A 15,858-nucleotide genomic window follows, 5' to 3' on the forward strand; every position below is an offset into this window, starting at 1 on the left:
TAAATACGTTATTGTATACTAGAACACTTAAAAATCCTAGACTATAAATTAAGATACTAAGTAAGAGACTGCTATAGCACTCTATTTTATTTTTTTAAGTCTTTATTTATTTTTGAGAGAGAGGTCAGTTGCAAGCAGGAGAGGGGCAGAGAGAAATCCCAAGCAGTCTCCATGCTGTCAGCGCAGAGCCTGATGCAGGCTCAAACTCACGAACCATGAGATCATGACCTGCACTGAAACCAAGAGCCAGACAGACGCTTAACCGACTGAGCCATCCAGGTGCCCCAGCACTCTATTGTAAAGCCATTAATAAAGTATTTTATATTTCATGTCAGGAAAAGCAGAAATAGTTGATCAGAGTTTTCCAAGGTGTGATATGGTATGCTTTCCACTGTGAAATAATCTTTAGTGGCACATAAATGAACATCCAGGTCTTTGTAGTTGTATTTTCTTACCCTTGCTGTGATTCAGAGGGGAAAAGAATCAGGGTAGGAGTCCTAGGAAGGCAGGGAGGAGAGGAAAGCTGAATCAAGGACAACCAATGCAAAGATTTTTGACATATGAGAGAAGATGAAGGGTGCTGACAAGCCAACAGCTGGGCAAAGGGCTCCTGGAGATACATGAGAAGTTTGCAAGCCTTCTCTTTCCACCGTTTTTCTAGGCTCCCCTCTAGTAATGAACTAGACGGTTCATTACTCCATCTGTCACACACCCCTACTGTGAATGCAGAGCAAAAGATCTTTGTAGGCAGGTAATTAGGAAGCAGAATAAATTTTAGGGAAGGATAAAAGGCAGGCAAAGGGGATGGGAATGAGTTTGTGGCTGGTATCCAAAAAAGGAAATGGACCAAATGGAAGAGGACAGGTAATAGCTATGCAGGTGAATATACTGGTGGAATTTATTTTAAAGGTGGTTGTAGGTCACAAACGAAAAGACCCATATATTAGGAAATAAAAGGCCAGTCTCTAATCTCATCTGTGCAGCAGAGACACTCTGGAATGAGTCCCTCTATTTCTCTGGGCCATAGTTTGGGGCTCCATTCATCAATAAAACTTATATTCTGAGATTTTACTTATTTCCCCTTATATAAATATGTAGTCTCACAAAATTTATTATAAAAAGAATTCAAAGGAGTTTTTGGAAGATGATGGCTTAAGTACTTCTCCTTAACTCCCTAGCACTCTAAACTTCCAACCAGGTGATTCAACTAGAAAGAAAAACAGCCAGAGTAGGGAGTGGATATGGTGGAACCTGGAGCAAGTTTGTGCTAATCTCATTTTAGGCTTTGGGCTTCTGAGGAGACCACTTGGGAGTGTTACTTCTGGATGCCTTCTGGGTCATTGTTTTCAAGAGAGGAAGGATGGTGTAGCAGCCTAGAAGGGAGCCTGATTCTCTAAGCCGGGGTAAAGACAGTGGCCCGTCCAGTTGAGCCAAGTGCAGCTACTCTCAGTATCCAAGGGAACTGCTGCAGCCTGCATTCTTTTTAGCCCTGGGGTGGCTCTCCCTGTGAACTGATTAGAGAACTCCTTTGTTCTCTGCTGCCCCAGAGATCCCAACAAGCTGACTTCCATGAATTCTAAAGGCACCCATAGTATCTGATGGAAGTGGGCAAAGATATCATACCAGGTTAAAGGAAACCTGCTAGTTCGAGGACAGAAATCAAGCTAAACAGCCAAAATGAATGGCTCCTGTAGAAATTTTCATTTAAGAAATGGAGGAGACCTTAAATAGAAAGGAAAGCCATGATTTTCCATAAAATTCAATTGAATTGAAAAACAGAATGGATATTCCTAAAAATCAACCTAAAGAAAATAAAACAGAGAAAACTGCCTTATGATAACAACACAAAAATGCAAAGAAATGGAAATCATTAGTGAAAAACATAAAAGACCTGAAAGGAAGATACGGGACACTGATGTGAAGTAGGGATTCCACAAGGAACAAGTGGAGGAAAAGTGATATCAAAGAAATCGTAAAAGAAAACTTATTTGAGACTTAAAAAACTTGAACTTTCACACTTATACCAAGTACTAGACCTGATGGAGTGAGATTTTCCTCTCCTAAACATATCCTAGTGATATTTTTTCACCTCCAAAATCAAGAGAGAACTTTTTATTTTTTTTAATATATGTTTATTTTGAGAAAGAGAGTGAGCACGAGTGGGGGAGGAGCAGAGAGAGAATCCCAAGCAGGCTCCATGCTGTCAGTGCAGAGCCTGATTGGGGCTCAGTCTCACCAACCGTGAGATCATGACCTGAGCCAAAAGTTGGACGCTTAACCAACTGAGCGCCCCGGGTGCCCCAAGAAAACCGTTTGATGTGATAAAAATGCTCTGGCACTAGATAGTGGTGATGGTGACACAACATGGTGAATGCACTAAATCACTAATGGTAAGTTTTATGTTGCATGTATTGTATCTTAATTTTTAAAAATATAATAAGAATTTATAAGTTTTTAGAAAGGGTATGTATGATAGGTTACCAGAAACTGGTCACAAATTCTTTTCATCCTTGTATGTATACCCCTTATATATGTGACTGTAGCTCTTCCATCAAGAAGTGGAGTCTTTTTCCCCTTGTAATCTAAGGTTGGCCATGTGGCTTGCTTTAGCCCATGGGACATTTGCAAATGTGACATGAGCAAAAGCTTAAACAAATGTGCTTTGGGGCTTGCCCTAGTTTGCTACTGGGGACTCTTCTGCCATCATGAAAAGAAAATTAGAGACCATTTGGGACACAGATGAGTTATACTAGCTGATGTCCCCTTCACCAACCAGCTTGCCTATTACCAAGTATGTGAATGAGGCCAATCTAGACTATACAGTCCCCACTAAGCAACCAGCTGGCTGCAGAGATTAAACCAGCCCAGGTCAAAAGAACCACCCACTTGACCCATAGAAGTGCATTGTTATTTTGAGCCACTAAGTTTTGGTGGTGTTTTTCCCGCATCAACAGATAATTAACATAAAAGTTTACTTAGAAAAGAAGGAGAATCTGAATGACATTAATTTTTTATCTGCAACAGGAAGTTAGAAGACCACAGCATTAGATATGCAAATCGTAGAGAAAAAAAGAATTACATTTAAAAACATTGTTCATTTGAGATATTGCAAAGACACAATGTATAATCCGCCTGGAGCCTTCTGAGAAAAGTATTGGGGGAACTACTACAGCAAAGTATGGTAAAGATCTCAAGATAGGGATATGCTGCATCAGCTTCCTTAATTGCAAGCGAAATAAACTGACTTTGCTGGTTTAAACAGAAAAGGAATTTATTGAAAGCTTTTGAGTAACTCAGAATTGGCTGGCTCAGCTCAGTTGGTGAAGCATGCAACTCTTGATCTTGGGGCTGTGAGTTCAAGCCCCAAGTGTGGCGTGAAGTTTACTTAAAATAAAAAATTAAATACACAAAATTAAATACACAAAATTGCATAGAAATCTCAAATCAAGCTTAGTAAAAGTCTGAATTTGAACAACACAAACTTGTTTAGGTAGATATCACAGAGTGTTTTACTCAGTAATCAGAGAACACATACAGTTTTCAGACACCTCTGGAGTGTTTACAAATCCTGATCAGCAGCCACAGAAAATCTGGAGCACCTAAAAGAGAAGAGACACAGTCTACATCCACTGATTACAGTGCAATAAAGCTGTGAACTAACCTCAAAAGGAAAGCTGTTTCCTCCCACTCCATTCTGAACACTAGATATTTAATTGAGAAATTTAGAAAAATATTTTTAAAGAGGTGTTAATGAACTTACAGGCCAAATAGAAATATATGACAATATATACAGAAAAAAACCCAAACCTTTAGAATGTGACCAAAGTATTCCTTTTAAAAAAAAAAAAAAAAAATTTTAATGTTTATTTTTGAGAGAGAGTGCATATGCAGGAGGAGCAGAAAGGGAGAGGGATACTGAGGATCCAAAGGAGGCTCTGCACTGACAGCAGAGAGCCCGATGAGGGGCTCAAACCCACAAACCATGAGATCGTGACCTGAGGTGAAGTCAGATGCTTAACCGACTGAGCCACCCAGACACCCCAGTGACCAAAGTATTTCTTAGAAGAGAATTTGTAGTCTTAAAATATTTTCCAAATAAATGCATTTATTTTTATCTTTCCTTGACTGAGTATTCTACTCAAAGAGATAGGAAAAAACTTTAAACACCTAATGAAAGTAGAAGAAAATCTCTTTCAAAGCAAAATTAATAAAATGGAAAAAAAGAACACTAATAGACTGTAGACTTGGCCAGGGAAACAAAAGCTAATTATTTCAAGAAATGGTATAAAATAGTAAACAAGTCTACTCAAGAAGGAAAGATCATAGAACAAACAACAAGAATTAGAAAAGGTCAAAGAAACAACATCAAGATATGAACACAAAAGAGAAATAGTCAAAATTGTCTTTAAAAGTTGAAAACCCAGAAATAGAAACGTTGAAAAGGTAAAGATTTGTTCCCAACGAATGCTCCAGGTTTGATGGTTTTATGTGTTGATTCTACCAAGCTTTCAAGCAATAGATAAATTCTGTATTACTTAAATCCAGTGGACATGGATAGAAAACTTTACAGCTCATTCTACAAGGATTATTGTAGGTGCCAGGATTGGACAGATAACACACACACGCACATATGTGATTTTAGTTTCACTTAGGAACAATGATTTATGGGGCCTGTGGGTGGCTCAGTCGGGTAAGCATCTGATTTAGGCCCAGGTAATGATCTCACGATTCATGAGTTCAAGCCCTGCATCGGGCTCTGTGCTGACAGCTCGCGGACGGAGCCTGCTTCGGATTCTGTCTCCCTTTCTCTTTGCCCTTCCCCCACTCACACTCTGTCTCTCTCTCTCTCTCCAAAATAAACGTTTAAAAAATTTTTTTTAACAATAATGATTTATTTTAAATTCCTTAAAAATAGCAAATTGAATCCATCAATGAATATATTTTTAAAAATAATACTTTACCAAAAAAAAATAATATTGTAATACTTTACCACCCTGGTGTGAGATGTTGACAATGGAAGAGATTATTTATGTATAAAACAAGTATATGGGAACCCTGTGGTTTATACTAAATTTTGTTGTGAGCCTACAACTGCTGTGGAAATTAAAGTTTGTTAATTAAAACAATAATACTTTGTGACCCAGTAGGGTTGACTTCAGAAATGTCAGAATGATTGAATGCTTAAGAATCTAACAAAGTTTAATATACTACCAAGCTATAGGAAAAAAATAAATTTTATAATCATAGCAACAGATACTGAAGGCACTTTTATATTTCCATTACCCATTCCTGATTAAAAAAAAAAAAAAAAAAAAAAAACTCTTGCACTAGAAATAGAATATCTAATTAACCTGTGTCTGAAACCAATAGCAAATATTCTTTACATGGAAAGATGCTACTATTCAACTTTTGCTGGAGATGTCCATTAATGCAATCAGTGAAGACAAAATAAGGTAACAGTAAAAGCTTCCTTATCAGGCATAATCAGAACATTAATTGGTTGTCTAATTTAAAATGTCATTAAAACAGTGGTTAAATAAGAGAGGCTCTGCTGTAAAGGTGTTTAATGTAGTATGTAAGTATACCAATCTTCCAGTCTTTGACTGTGAGGCCCAAACCTAGTTTCTCAGTATTGATCCATGTCATGTCTTAAATAAATCACACCAATAATATATATAATTTTTTTTTTTTTTTTTTTTTTTAGTTTCCTTGAAATGAATTGAGAACTTAGTCTGAGTACAGAATCCCCTTAGAATTTTGCAGTGTTTTTTTTTTTTTTTTTCAACGTTTATTTATTTTTGGGACAGAGAGAGACAGAGCATGAACGGGGGAGGGGCAGAGAGAGAGGGAGACACAGAATCGGAAACAGGCTCCAGGCGCTGAGCCATCAGCCCAGAGCCCGACGCGGGGCTCGAACTCACGGACCGCGAGATCGTGACCTGGCTGAAGTCGGATGCTTAACCGACTGCGCCACCCAGGCGCCCCTGCAGTGTTTTTTCATATCTCACCAGTTGTCTTGGTCATATGCCTAATCTGAGCTTTTCTCAAGTTTGTCTGAAATCTGAAGATTAGTTTTCATAGAAACAACTTTCTTTTCACATTCATATTTTATTGAAAAGCATGATATTTAATTGGGTTGCATAAATACAGAAAATTCAACTGCCAGAAATTAGTTAATAAACAAATATTGGGGGCGCCTGGGTGGCGCAGTCGGTTAAGCGTCCGACTTCAGCCAGGTCACGATCTCGCGGTCCGTGGGTTCGAGCCCCGCGTCAGGCTCTGGGCTGATGGCTCAGAGCCTGGAGCCTGTTTCTGATTCTGTGTCTCCCTCTCTCTCTGCCCCTCCCCCGTTCATGCTCTGTCTCTCTCTGTCCCAAAAATAAAAAAAAAAAATAAACGTTGAAAAAAAAAATTAAAAATAAATAAATAAATAAATAAATAAATATTGGTTCTTGGTGAAGATACCCTCTCTCTGTTGGGAGCATAGATACAAGCTATAGCAGACTGCTCACCATGAGCATCTAGCATGCCATGGCATTGGTTGGTATTAGATAATAGCAGTTAATCTGACAAGTTCATTACCAGGCATCAGTTATGAGAACCACTGTGATATAAATGTGAAAGTATCAAAACTCATTATCTTTTTTTTTTTAATTTTTTTTTTCAACGTTTATTTATTTTTGGGACAGAGAGAGACAGAGCATGAACGGGGGAGGGACAGAGAGAGAGGGAGACACAGAATCGGAAACAGGCTCCAGGCTCTGAGCCATCAGCCCAGAGCCTGACGCGGGGCTCGAACTCACGGACCGCGAGATCGTGACCTGGCTGAAGTCGGACGCTTAACCGACTGCGCCACCCAGGCGCCCCTCAAAACTCATTATCTTAAGGCAACATGAGTTGAAACAGAAAATCAAAAATAATGAACTGAAAAATATTCAACCTCTGAAGGGGGGCCTGCAACAAAATCACACACAATAATCAGTGGATTTATTTAGAAGGGGGATTGGCCAACTTTTCTGTAAAGGGCCAGATAGTTAAATATTTTAGACTTTGTATGCCATGCACATGTCACACATGGTCCTTGACACTTCTTTTCCCTCTCCCTCTGCCCCACTTTTTTTTTTTTTATGACCCTTTAAAACCATGAAAAATGTTTTTAGCTGCTGACCAGCTGGTTGTGGGCTGGATTTAGCTCATGGACAGTACTTTACAGATTCCTGAAACAGAACATTAATAGCCAATTGGGGAGACACTCCCTCTCAAACAAAAATATAGAATAGCTAGGAAAAGGCTGAATGGGAAATGTATGAGGGTTTATATAAAGAAATCTGTGTTAATTATATTGAAAATCATAAGAAATCTGAGTAAATGGAGATACATGTCATGTTCCTAAGAGGAGCTCCTCTTGTGTTGCGGAACAGTCCCCACAGTAATCCAGAAATGCACTGCAGTCCTAAGTAAAATTATACCAGGATTTTTTTACAGTAGAATGCTTATTTTTAAATTTATTTGCAAGAGAAAAATGTTTAACAGTAGCCAACAAAAATTTGAGAAAACATTGAAGGGGGTTCTCCTACAAAGTATCAATATTGGCCATACTTAATTCAGCATAGCACAGGCATAGGAATAAACCAGTAGAATAGAGAAGGATCCAGATTTGTTAAATTCACTCAGCCTCATTTTTTTGTTTTCAGTGTATGTTTGGGGATTTTTTAAGTGATTTTCTATTCATTTATTTTCTTCATGTTTAGGTATAAGTGTGCTAGCAGAGTGTCTGGACTGTCCTGAATTGAAAGCAACTGCAGATGACTTTATTCATCAGCATTTTACTGAAGTTTATAAAACTGATGAATTTCTGCAACTTGATGTTAAGCGAGTTACACATCTCCTCAACCAGGACACTCTGACTGTGAGAGCAGAGGACCAGGTAACTAAATTCTCTTCTCAGTTTTTTCTTAGTAAAATATCTTTTCTGATTTCTTTTGTTTCATGTTTGGATACATGACAAGGAAAAGAATCATAGTAGGAGAGAATGTGTTCTTTACATTAAACAGAGTATTCCAAAGTCTTTTTCATAGGAAAAGTAAGTCTTGCGTGCTTGTAAGGCTTGCTCCTTGAGAGAGAGACCATTCGGTAGAAATAAAGCTATTGGGTACCATGGTAGGAAGAACAGTGCTTCCCCCCAAGGATATCCACATCCTAATTGTCAGAACCTGTTGTGAATATGTTACCTTACATGGCGGTAGGACTTTGCAGATGTGGTTAAAGATCTTTGAGATGGAGAGATTATCCAGGTGGGCCCAGTGTAATCTCAAGCGTCCTTAAATGTGGAAGAGGGAGGCAGAAGAGTCAGTGTCAGTGTGATGCAGTGTGAGAAAGACTTGGCTGGATGTTGCTGGCTTTGAAGATGGAAGAAGAGGCCGCAAGCCAACGAATGCAGGAGGAGGCTGCTGGATTCTGAAAAAGGCAAGGAGATGCTTTCTCCTCTAGACCCTTCAGGCATCCCCGCTGACACATGGATTTTGACCCATTGTGACCTATTTTGGATTCAACCTCCATAACTGTCAGATTAAACTGCCGGAGGTGTAAGCTGGGTGCAGGCATTTGGGAGCTGGGTGGACTAACACTTAGAAATGCAGTCATTCAATTATTCCCTGTTTTCAGTCCCACATCCTTCTCTGTATTTTATTTAATTTGTTAAATCAGCAGTAGCAAACTAATAGAGGTACTGTAGGATCATATGCTTTGAGTTACTTTTGTTCTCCAGATAAAAGGTTAGCACTGGGCCATTTTTGTCCAGTCTTCTTCATGGCCCAGCGTATTATATTAGTCTACAAGTTGACAGGTTGGACCTGGAAGACCTGACTAGGGAAAAACAAACAAATAAAAATCTTAGTTCTGTGACCCATGACTAAAATTAACGGACTCATATGCATTATGGAAAGGGAATTAAAAACGTAACTAGTCTGAAGAAACCTGGCAAACATTATCTACAGATTATTATTATATCAAGCCTGATGAGCACTATTTATAGGATAATACTGTCAGTGATAAGTCACGTTGATATATATGCATGGCACCTCCGTAGTCTTCCTCCCAAAACACAGCGCTCCTAGTCTAATCATGAGAAAAACCTCAGACAAACCCAAATTGAGAGACATTTTACAAAATACCTTACCAGAACTCACAACTGTCAAAGTCATCAGAAACAAGGAAAGTCAGCAAAACTGTTATAGTCCATAAGACCCTAGGTGACATAATGAGTAAATGTGATGTGCTCTCCTTTATGGGATTATGGGACAGAGAAAAAAATTAGATCAAAAACTAAAGAAGTTTTTTTGGAAATACGGACTTTAGTTAATAACGGATCGTTAGCTGTGATAAGAGTATCATACTAATGTAACATTTTAACAGCTGGGTGCAGGGTATATCGGAACTTTGTGTGCTATCTTTGTAGTTTTTCTGTAAATCTAAAACTTCTCCAAAATTAAGAGTTTTTTTTCTAAAAAAAAAAATAGACCAATTCCCATTAAAAATTAATTCATATGGAGGTCAGAACTTAGGCCATATTAACACCAATCCCAAATTAACTAATTTAAGTAACTCAAATGTGACAGGTGTGTTTTCAATGTGTCTGAACTAGTGATTTGTGGGACACCTGACTGGCTCAGTCATTAGAACATGTGACTCTTGATCTCATGGCTATGAGCTCAAGCTGCATGGTGGGCATGGAACCAGTATAAAACTAACAATAACAATAAAAAACTAGTGATTCATAAGTCAGGTTGTGTTGATGAACTTGGGCAGGTAAATACTACAGTATTATTTTGAAAAAAATTCTTATATAATCTGTAATGTATTTTTTAAACATAGAATTCTTATAAAGTTTCTGGAATGTAGATAAGTCTATCAGTTCACAATTCAGGAATATCATATTGAAATAAAATCATAGATGAACTTCATTTCTCTTGGGATGGACATCCTCTTAGGAAATTAAAGTATTTCCGTGATACCAAGTAAACATATATTGACACTATCGTTGACCAGTAGATTTATTTCAGTAGAAATGTACATCACAGCTCCTTCTGAAAAAAGGTTATATTTTGTTTCAAAAAATAAGTTCAATATCCTCCCTGTCATTACATTATATAGTAGTAATTCTAAAAAATATATTACCGACAAGAATCATTAGAGCAGTGTGTAAGCTGTTCTGAAGCACAGGCAAGTGTTGGGGAATGAAAGAAAATGTCTGATAAAATATTGGGAATAAGTGGTTGCGTCTTTATGAGATCCTCCCCTGTCCTTCAGTGTGAGAGTAAACATAGGTAATTGGAAATGTTGCTGCCTTGTAAGAACTTACTGTGCTGTTTTTCCCCCCTTAGGTTTATGATGCTGCTGTCAGATGGCTGAAATATGATGAACCTAATCGCCAGCCATTTATGGTCGATATCCTTGCTAAAGTCAGGTTTCCTCTTATATCAAAGAATTTCTTAAGTAAAACAGTACAAGCTGAACCACTTATTCAAGACAATCCTGAATGCCTTAAGATGGTGATAAGTAAGTTGCCTTAATACCCATTTATAACCTGATCCTGTAGGCAGTTTCTCATGGGCTTAAAACCCTATAGAATGGATCAGACTCCATTCAAGACTTAGCTCTTTAATTCTTTTTTTTTTTTTTTAAGTTTGTTTGTTTGTTTATTGAGAGAGAGAGGGAGGGATTGAGAATGTCCAAGCAGGCTCTGAGCTGAGAGCACAGAGTCCAATGCGGAGCTCGAACCCACACACTGTGCTGAAACCAAGAGTCAGACACTTAACTGACCTAGCCACCCAGGTGCCCCAAGACTTACCTTTTTTAGATTAATAATCCACTGGGGTTCTTAGCTGTCTACCTGGAGGAGACTTAGCCCCAGCCCTCATTTTACAGGAATGTGTATGATAGAATGTAAAAATTACTTATGCCTTGTCTCCTTTTGTGTATAATAGCTTTCATGTACTTTGTGCCTAGTGTTTCCTTTTTATTTTACTCAGCCAAATAATATACTGTGATCACTTTTTTTTTCCTTTTTGACCAGCCAACAACTGCCATATTTTGTCATTTACTTAGTTTTTCTTGGCTTGCAGGCTAAGTCCCAACCCCTCTGTAAAATGCTACTTAATAAAATTGTACAATTAAACAATCTGTTGCTTTTATTTCTTGTAAACATCCTTCATAGAGCCTTCTACGTATTCCAGTGTGGACTATTTGCACTCTAACCCTGAGACACTCTTCTTGTCCTGGAACTTCCCTTCTCTGCCATCCTGGGATGTCCTTTCACTCCTCTCCTTTGTTAGATCCACTGCCTTCCCGGACCTCAGGTCTTCCCCTTTTTTAATTCTCCCTGTTGAATGGAATGTATCCCATAACAGGTTCCTGAGAAAGAGTATGTCATCAGTAAATATTAGGAGACTTGATGAATCTCCTGTATTTATTTTACCATAAAATGTTGAAGGATAGTTAAACTGGGTATATAGAATTATGTTGAAAATCATTTTAGAAAATTCAAGTTAGAATTTTGAAGGCATTGCTCCATTAACTAGCTGCCAGTGTTGTTTTTCAGAAATCTGATGCCAGTCTGATCCTTTTATTTTTTATTCCTCTTTGTAATTTTTTTGTAATATCCCTGATATTTTGGAGGTTCACAATAATGTAACTTTGTGTTTTGTTTTTTGTTTTTTTAGTAATCATGTTGGACATTGTCTTTTCAATCACAAATTTCTCATTTCTCTGTTACTGGTATTGTGATTCTTCAATACAACTCTTGTCTCTGCTTCTCTGATCTATCTTCCAGGAGACAGCCTTAATTTTTCTATCATCACTTTTATTTCAGCTATTATTTTTAATTTCTGTGAGCTTTTACTTATTCTCTAATTCCTTATTTCATGGTTATAATACCTTATTCTGAAGTAGCATTATAGTGCCTTTCATATTTATCTTGTCTGCATTTTCTGTATTACCTTTGAATTTTGTTTTTCTGTTTTTGTTGTTGGAAGCTTTTCTTAATGTCTTATCTGTGAATCATATTTATAAGACTAAGTTATTAATAAAGCCAATAGCACTGTATATGTGAGTGGGCTCTTGGTTCTTGGCCTGAACTGTAGGGTAATCAGTGTGAACACACATTTTTTTCTTTATTTTTGAGAGAGATAGCAAGCAGGGGAGGGACAGAGAGAGAGGGAGACAGAATCCCAAGCAGGCTCCACACCATCAGCACAGTGCCCGATATGGGGCTTGAATTCACAAACTGAGATCGTGACCTGAGCCGAAATCAAGAGTTGGGTGCTTAACCAACTGAGCCACCCAGGTGCCCCAACACACATTTTGTTTTTTATTGAGGACCCCTCCAATGTTAGTATCTATAAACATTTTCTCAGATAGTTGGATATAGGCATTTGGGAGCTGGGTGGGGAATATTTTGATATGTAGACTTTCACTTAACCCTTGTCATCAGGCTCATACCCTTCTCTGTGTGATTCTCCAAAGACCAGTCATCATATATCCTACTTGGAGAAGGCATGGCAGGTTACTGGACTGTGCAATAGGGGAAGGAAACCTGACAAAGTGTTGTTTATTCAGAATTTTAAAGCTCTCTTGTTTTCATCCCCACCCCACTTTCTGGGGGTACTTCCTATCTCCCATTATGAATCTTTCCAGGCTTCTCCAAGATTATTTGGCTTGCTTCTCATTGGTGTCTCCTTCCACAACCATCTCTTTTTCTTTTTCTTTTTTTTTTAATGTTTTATTTTTGAGAAAGAGCACGAGCCAGGGAGGGGCAGAGAGGGAGACACAGAATCTAAAGCAGGCTCCAGGCTCTGAGCTGTCAGTACAGAGCCCGATGGGGGCTTGAACTCATGAGTTGTGAGATCATGACCTGAGCTGAAGTCAGACACTCAACCAACTGAGCCACCCAGGTGCCCCCACAACCATTTCAGGTTAACATTCTATCTGCTATATGGCTTCACTTACTGAGTTTCAGGGTTATATAGATCTTCTAGTATTATCAAAGGTAGAGTTTGTTTCTTGTTTCATTGTTGTTTGGGATGGCTTTCAAGAGAAGAAGAGAAAAAGGTCTTAAAACTGGCACATTCAGTCTCAAGTTCTTTTTATCGTTAAGTCTGAATCAGTGTTTTTATATTATTAACTCTGAATCTAGTGTTAGGGATGTAGTTGGAAATGTCTTCCTTATTCCAAGGTAATTTTTTAATTTCATAAATTCTTGTCTTGTGCACTTAACGGATTTCTTATTTTCTCCTTTTTAAAAAAAATGTTGAAACCTTGTATCCAACTGAAATTTATTTGAATACAGAAGAGTCTATCTTTTTTTCCTCTTTAAATGTCTGGCAAGATGGCCCAATATCATTATTGAATAATTTATCTTTTCCCACTGATTTGAACACCATGAACTAAATTTCTCATCTGTATACACACAAAAATCAGTTTCTCTTCCATTTCATTCTGGTACCTTTTAATTATTGTTGTACCTCATTTAAATTATATGTCCTGGAGAATTTATAATTTTCTTTTTATAAACTTCTACACTTCTTAAAATCTTTTTTTAGATATTTTTGTTGTTGCTGTTGTGAATTGTATTTGCATTTGTCATTACTCATTTCTTTTTAAAACTTGTTCAGTTGATTTCTCTTGCTTTTTCTAGGGATTTAATCTTTTATCTGCAAGTAATGATAATTTTAGATTCTCCCCTCTACTATTTATACCTTTTATTTTGTTACATTGACTACTTTCAATAGCCTTTTCATGACAGTGTGCAGTTAACTGATAATGATAAATGGCAGCCTTGTATTTTCCTTTCTGGAAATACTTTTAGTCCTAGTGGTGTGGATCTGGGTTCTGACTGCGGTTGGCTGTGTGTGTGTGGTACTAGATGGATATGAGTAGAGTGGGTGTCTATAATTAAGACAGTACTTTCGTTTTCCTAAACTCTCAACTTTAATAAGCACCCATCAGTTGTTTTTTTTTCTGAGAGTTTGAGGATTTTGGCAAATATTGCTATAAGTGTTGTTTTAAAATTTAGTATGCATATTTAAGCTGTACAGAAAGGTATAAAAACTAATAATGAAAATATTCATGAACTTACCTAGCACCCTGAGAAGTCAGTACAGATGAAGCATCCAATGTGTTCCTCCCCAGTGACAGCTCACATTCTTCTACCTAGGAGGAAACAATAGCCCTGAATATGGTGTTTGATCAGCATGCAGTTCTTTACCATATATATATAAGCAACATTTAGTATTGTTTTGCCTGTTCCTAAATGCTACATGAATGGTATACTGTATGTATTCTTCTGCAACTTGCTTTTTTTTTTTTTAATTTTTTTTTTTAACGTTTATTTATTTTTGAGACAGAGAGAGACAGAGCATGAACCGGGGAGGGTCACAGAGAGGGAGACACAGAATCTGAAACAGGCTCCAGGCTCTGAGCTGTCAGCACAGAGCCCGATGCGGGGCTCGAACTCACGGACCGCGAGATCATGACCTGAGCCGAAGTCGGCCACTTAACCGACTGAGCCACCCAGGCGCCCCTGCAACTTGCTTTTAATATACTTTTTTAATGTTTATTCTTGAGGGAGAGAGAGACAGTGAGAGTGGGGGAGGGGCAGAGAGCGAGGGAGACACAGAATCAAACTCATGAGCCATGAGATAATGACCTGAGCTGAAGTCAGACGCTTAACTGACTGAGTCACCCAGGTGCCCCCTGCAACTTGCTTTTAAAAATACTTTCTAGGGGCGCCTGGGTGGCGCAGTCGGTTGGGCGTCCGACTTCAGCCAGGTCACGATCTCGCGGTCCGTGAGTTTGAGCCCCGCGTCAGGCTCTGGGCTGATGGCTCAGAGCCTGGAGCCTGTTTCCGATTCTGTGTCTCCCTCTCTCACTGCCCCTCCCCCGTTCATGCGCTGTCTCTCTCTGTCCCAAAAATAAATAAACGTTGAAAAAAAAAAATTTAAAAATACTTTCTAATTTCCATTATGTTTTCTCTTGTGACCAATAAGTTTAGTAGAAGTATGCTTTTAAATGCCTTTGGTCATGGATTTTTAACTTAATTGCATTGTGGTCTAAGAATGTTATGATCAGATACCAGTTTTTTAATATTTATTGAAAGTTGTCAATATTTGTAAAGTTGTTTTGTATCTTTTATGACTAATTTTTTGGTCTAGTTAATTTATCAGTTACTGACAAAGTTGTATTATATTCACCCACTATAGTGGATTTCTCCATTTCTCCTGTAATTCTGTTAATTTTTCTGTTCTATATTTTGAGGGTTCTAAATATGAGTTTAGAAATGTTATCTTCCTGGTGAATGCAACCTTTTATCATTATGTAATGATCTTCTTTTTCCCTAATAAAGATTGTTGCCTTTCTCTATTTTATCAGATATTTATGTAACTAAACCACTTTTTATCTGGTTACTATTTTCTTATATTTATGCATTCACTTCTTTTCAAACATTTTGTGTCCTTATATTTTAGTTAGATCTCTTAAAACAGCATATAGCTTTATTTTCTTTTTTAAACCCTTTCTTACTATCTTTTAACAGGTAAATTATATTCCATTTAATTTATTGTAAATACTATTATATTCTTAATTATTTCTAATACCTTATTTTGCACTTTTTGTTCATCCCAATTTTTCTATGCTTTTTTAATCTCCTTTTGGGTTGAGGTTTATTCCCTTCATTTTTTCCTTCTACTGTTAGAGAAGTTTTATATTTTGTATCAATCTTTTTAATAGTTATGCTTTATATTTTAATATGTGTACCTTAAACATTAATATTTCTACCTGCTTCCAGGGGCACCTGCGTGGCTT

At 37.6% G+C, this 15,858-nt stretch overlaps 1 protein-coding gene and 1 long non-coding RNA gene across 7 annotated transcripts in view; one reads left to right on the top strand and one right to left on the bottom strand.

Moving 5' to 3' along the window:
• The window catches only part of KLHL7 (kelch like family member 7), a 71,237-nt gene that overhangs the window by 23,781 nt on the left and 31,598 nt on the right, over positions 1 to 15,858 (top strand). For 5 of the 6 annotated variants that reach the window (XM_045495072.1, XM_045495068.1, XM_045495073.1 and 2 more), the window contains 2 exons: positions 7,752 to 7,927; positions 10,383 to 10,557. In XM_045495072.1, the coding sequence (XP_045351028.1) occupies positions 7,752 to 7,927; positions 10,383 to 10,557 (351 nt within the window). Of the gene's footprint in view, positions 1 to 335; positions 413 to 7,751; positions 7,928 to 10,382; positions 10,558 to 15,858 lie in introns of those variants that run through there. The other variant, XM_045495074.1, reaches the window with a different exon arrangement.
• The window catches only part of LOC123606551, a 45,308-nt gene continuing 38,195 nt past the window's right edge, over positions 8,746 to 15,858 (bottom strand). The window contains exons 2-4 of the long non-coding RNA XR_006716334.1: positions 14,135 to 14,208; positions 13,006 to 13,083; positions 8,746 to 8,865 (exon numbers count right to left, since the gene is read on the bottom strand). This is a non-coding gene — a long non-coding RNA (uncharacterized LOC123606551). The remainder of the gene's footprint in view (positions 8,866 to 13,005; positions 13,084 to 14,134; positions 14,209 to 15,858) is intronic.

The sequence above is a fragment of the Leopardus geoffroyi genome, chromosome A2 (genome assembly GCF_018350155.1).
Source record: "Leopardus geoffroyi isolate Oge1 chromosome A2, O.geoffroyi_Oge1_pat1.0, whole genome shotgun sequence".
Taxonomy (NCBI): Eukaryota; Metazoa; Chordata; class Mammalia; order Carnivora; family Felidae; genus Leopardus; species Leopardus geoffroyi.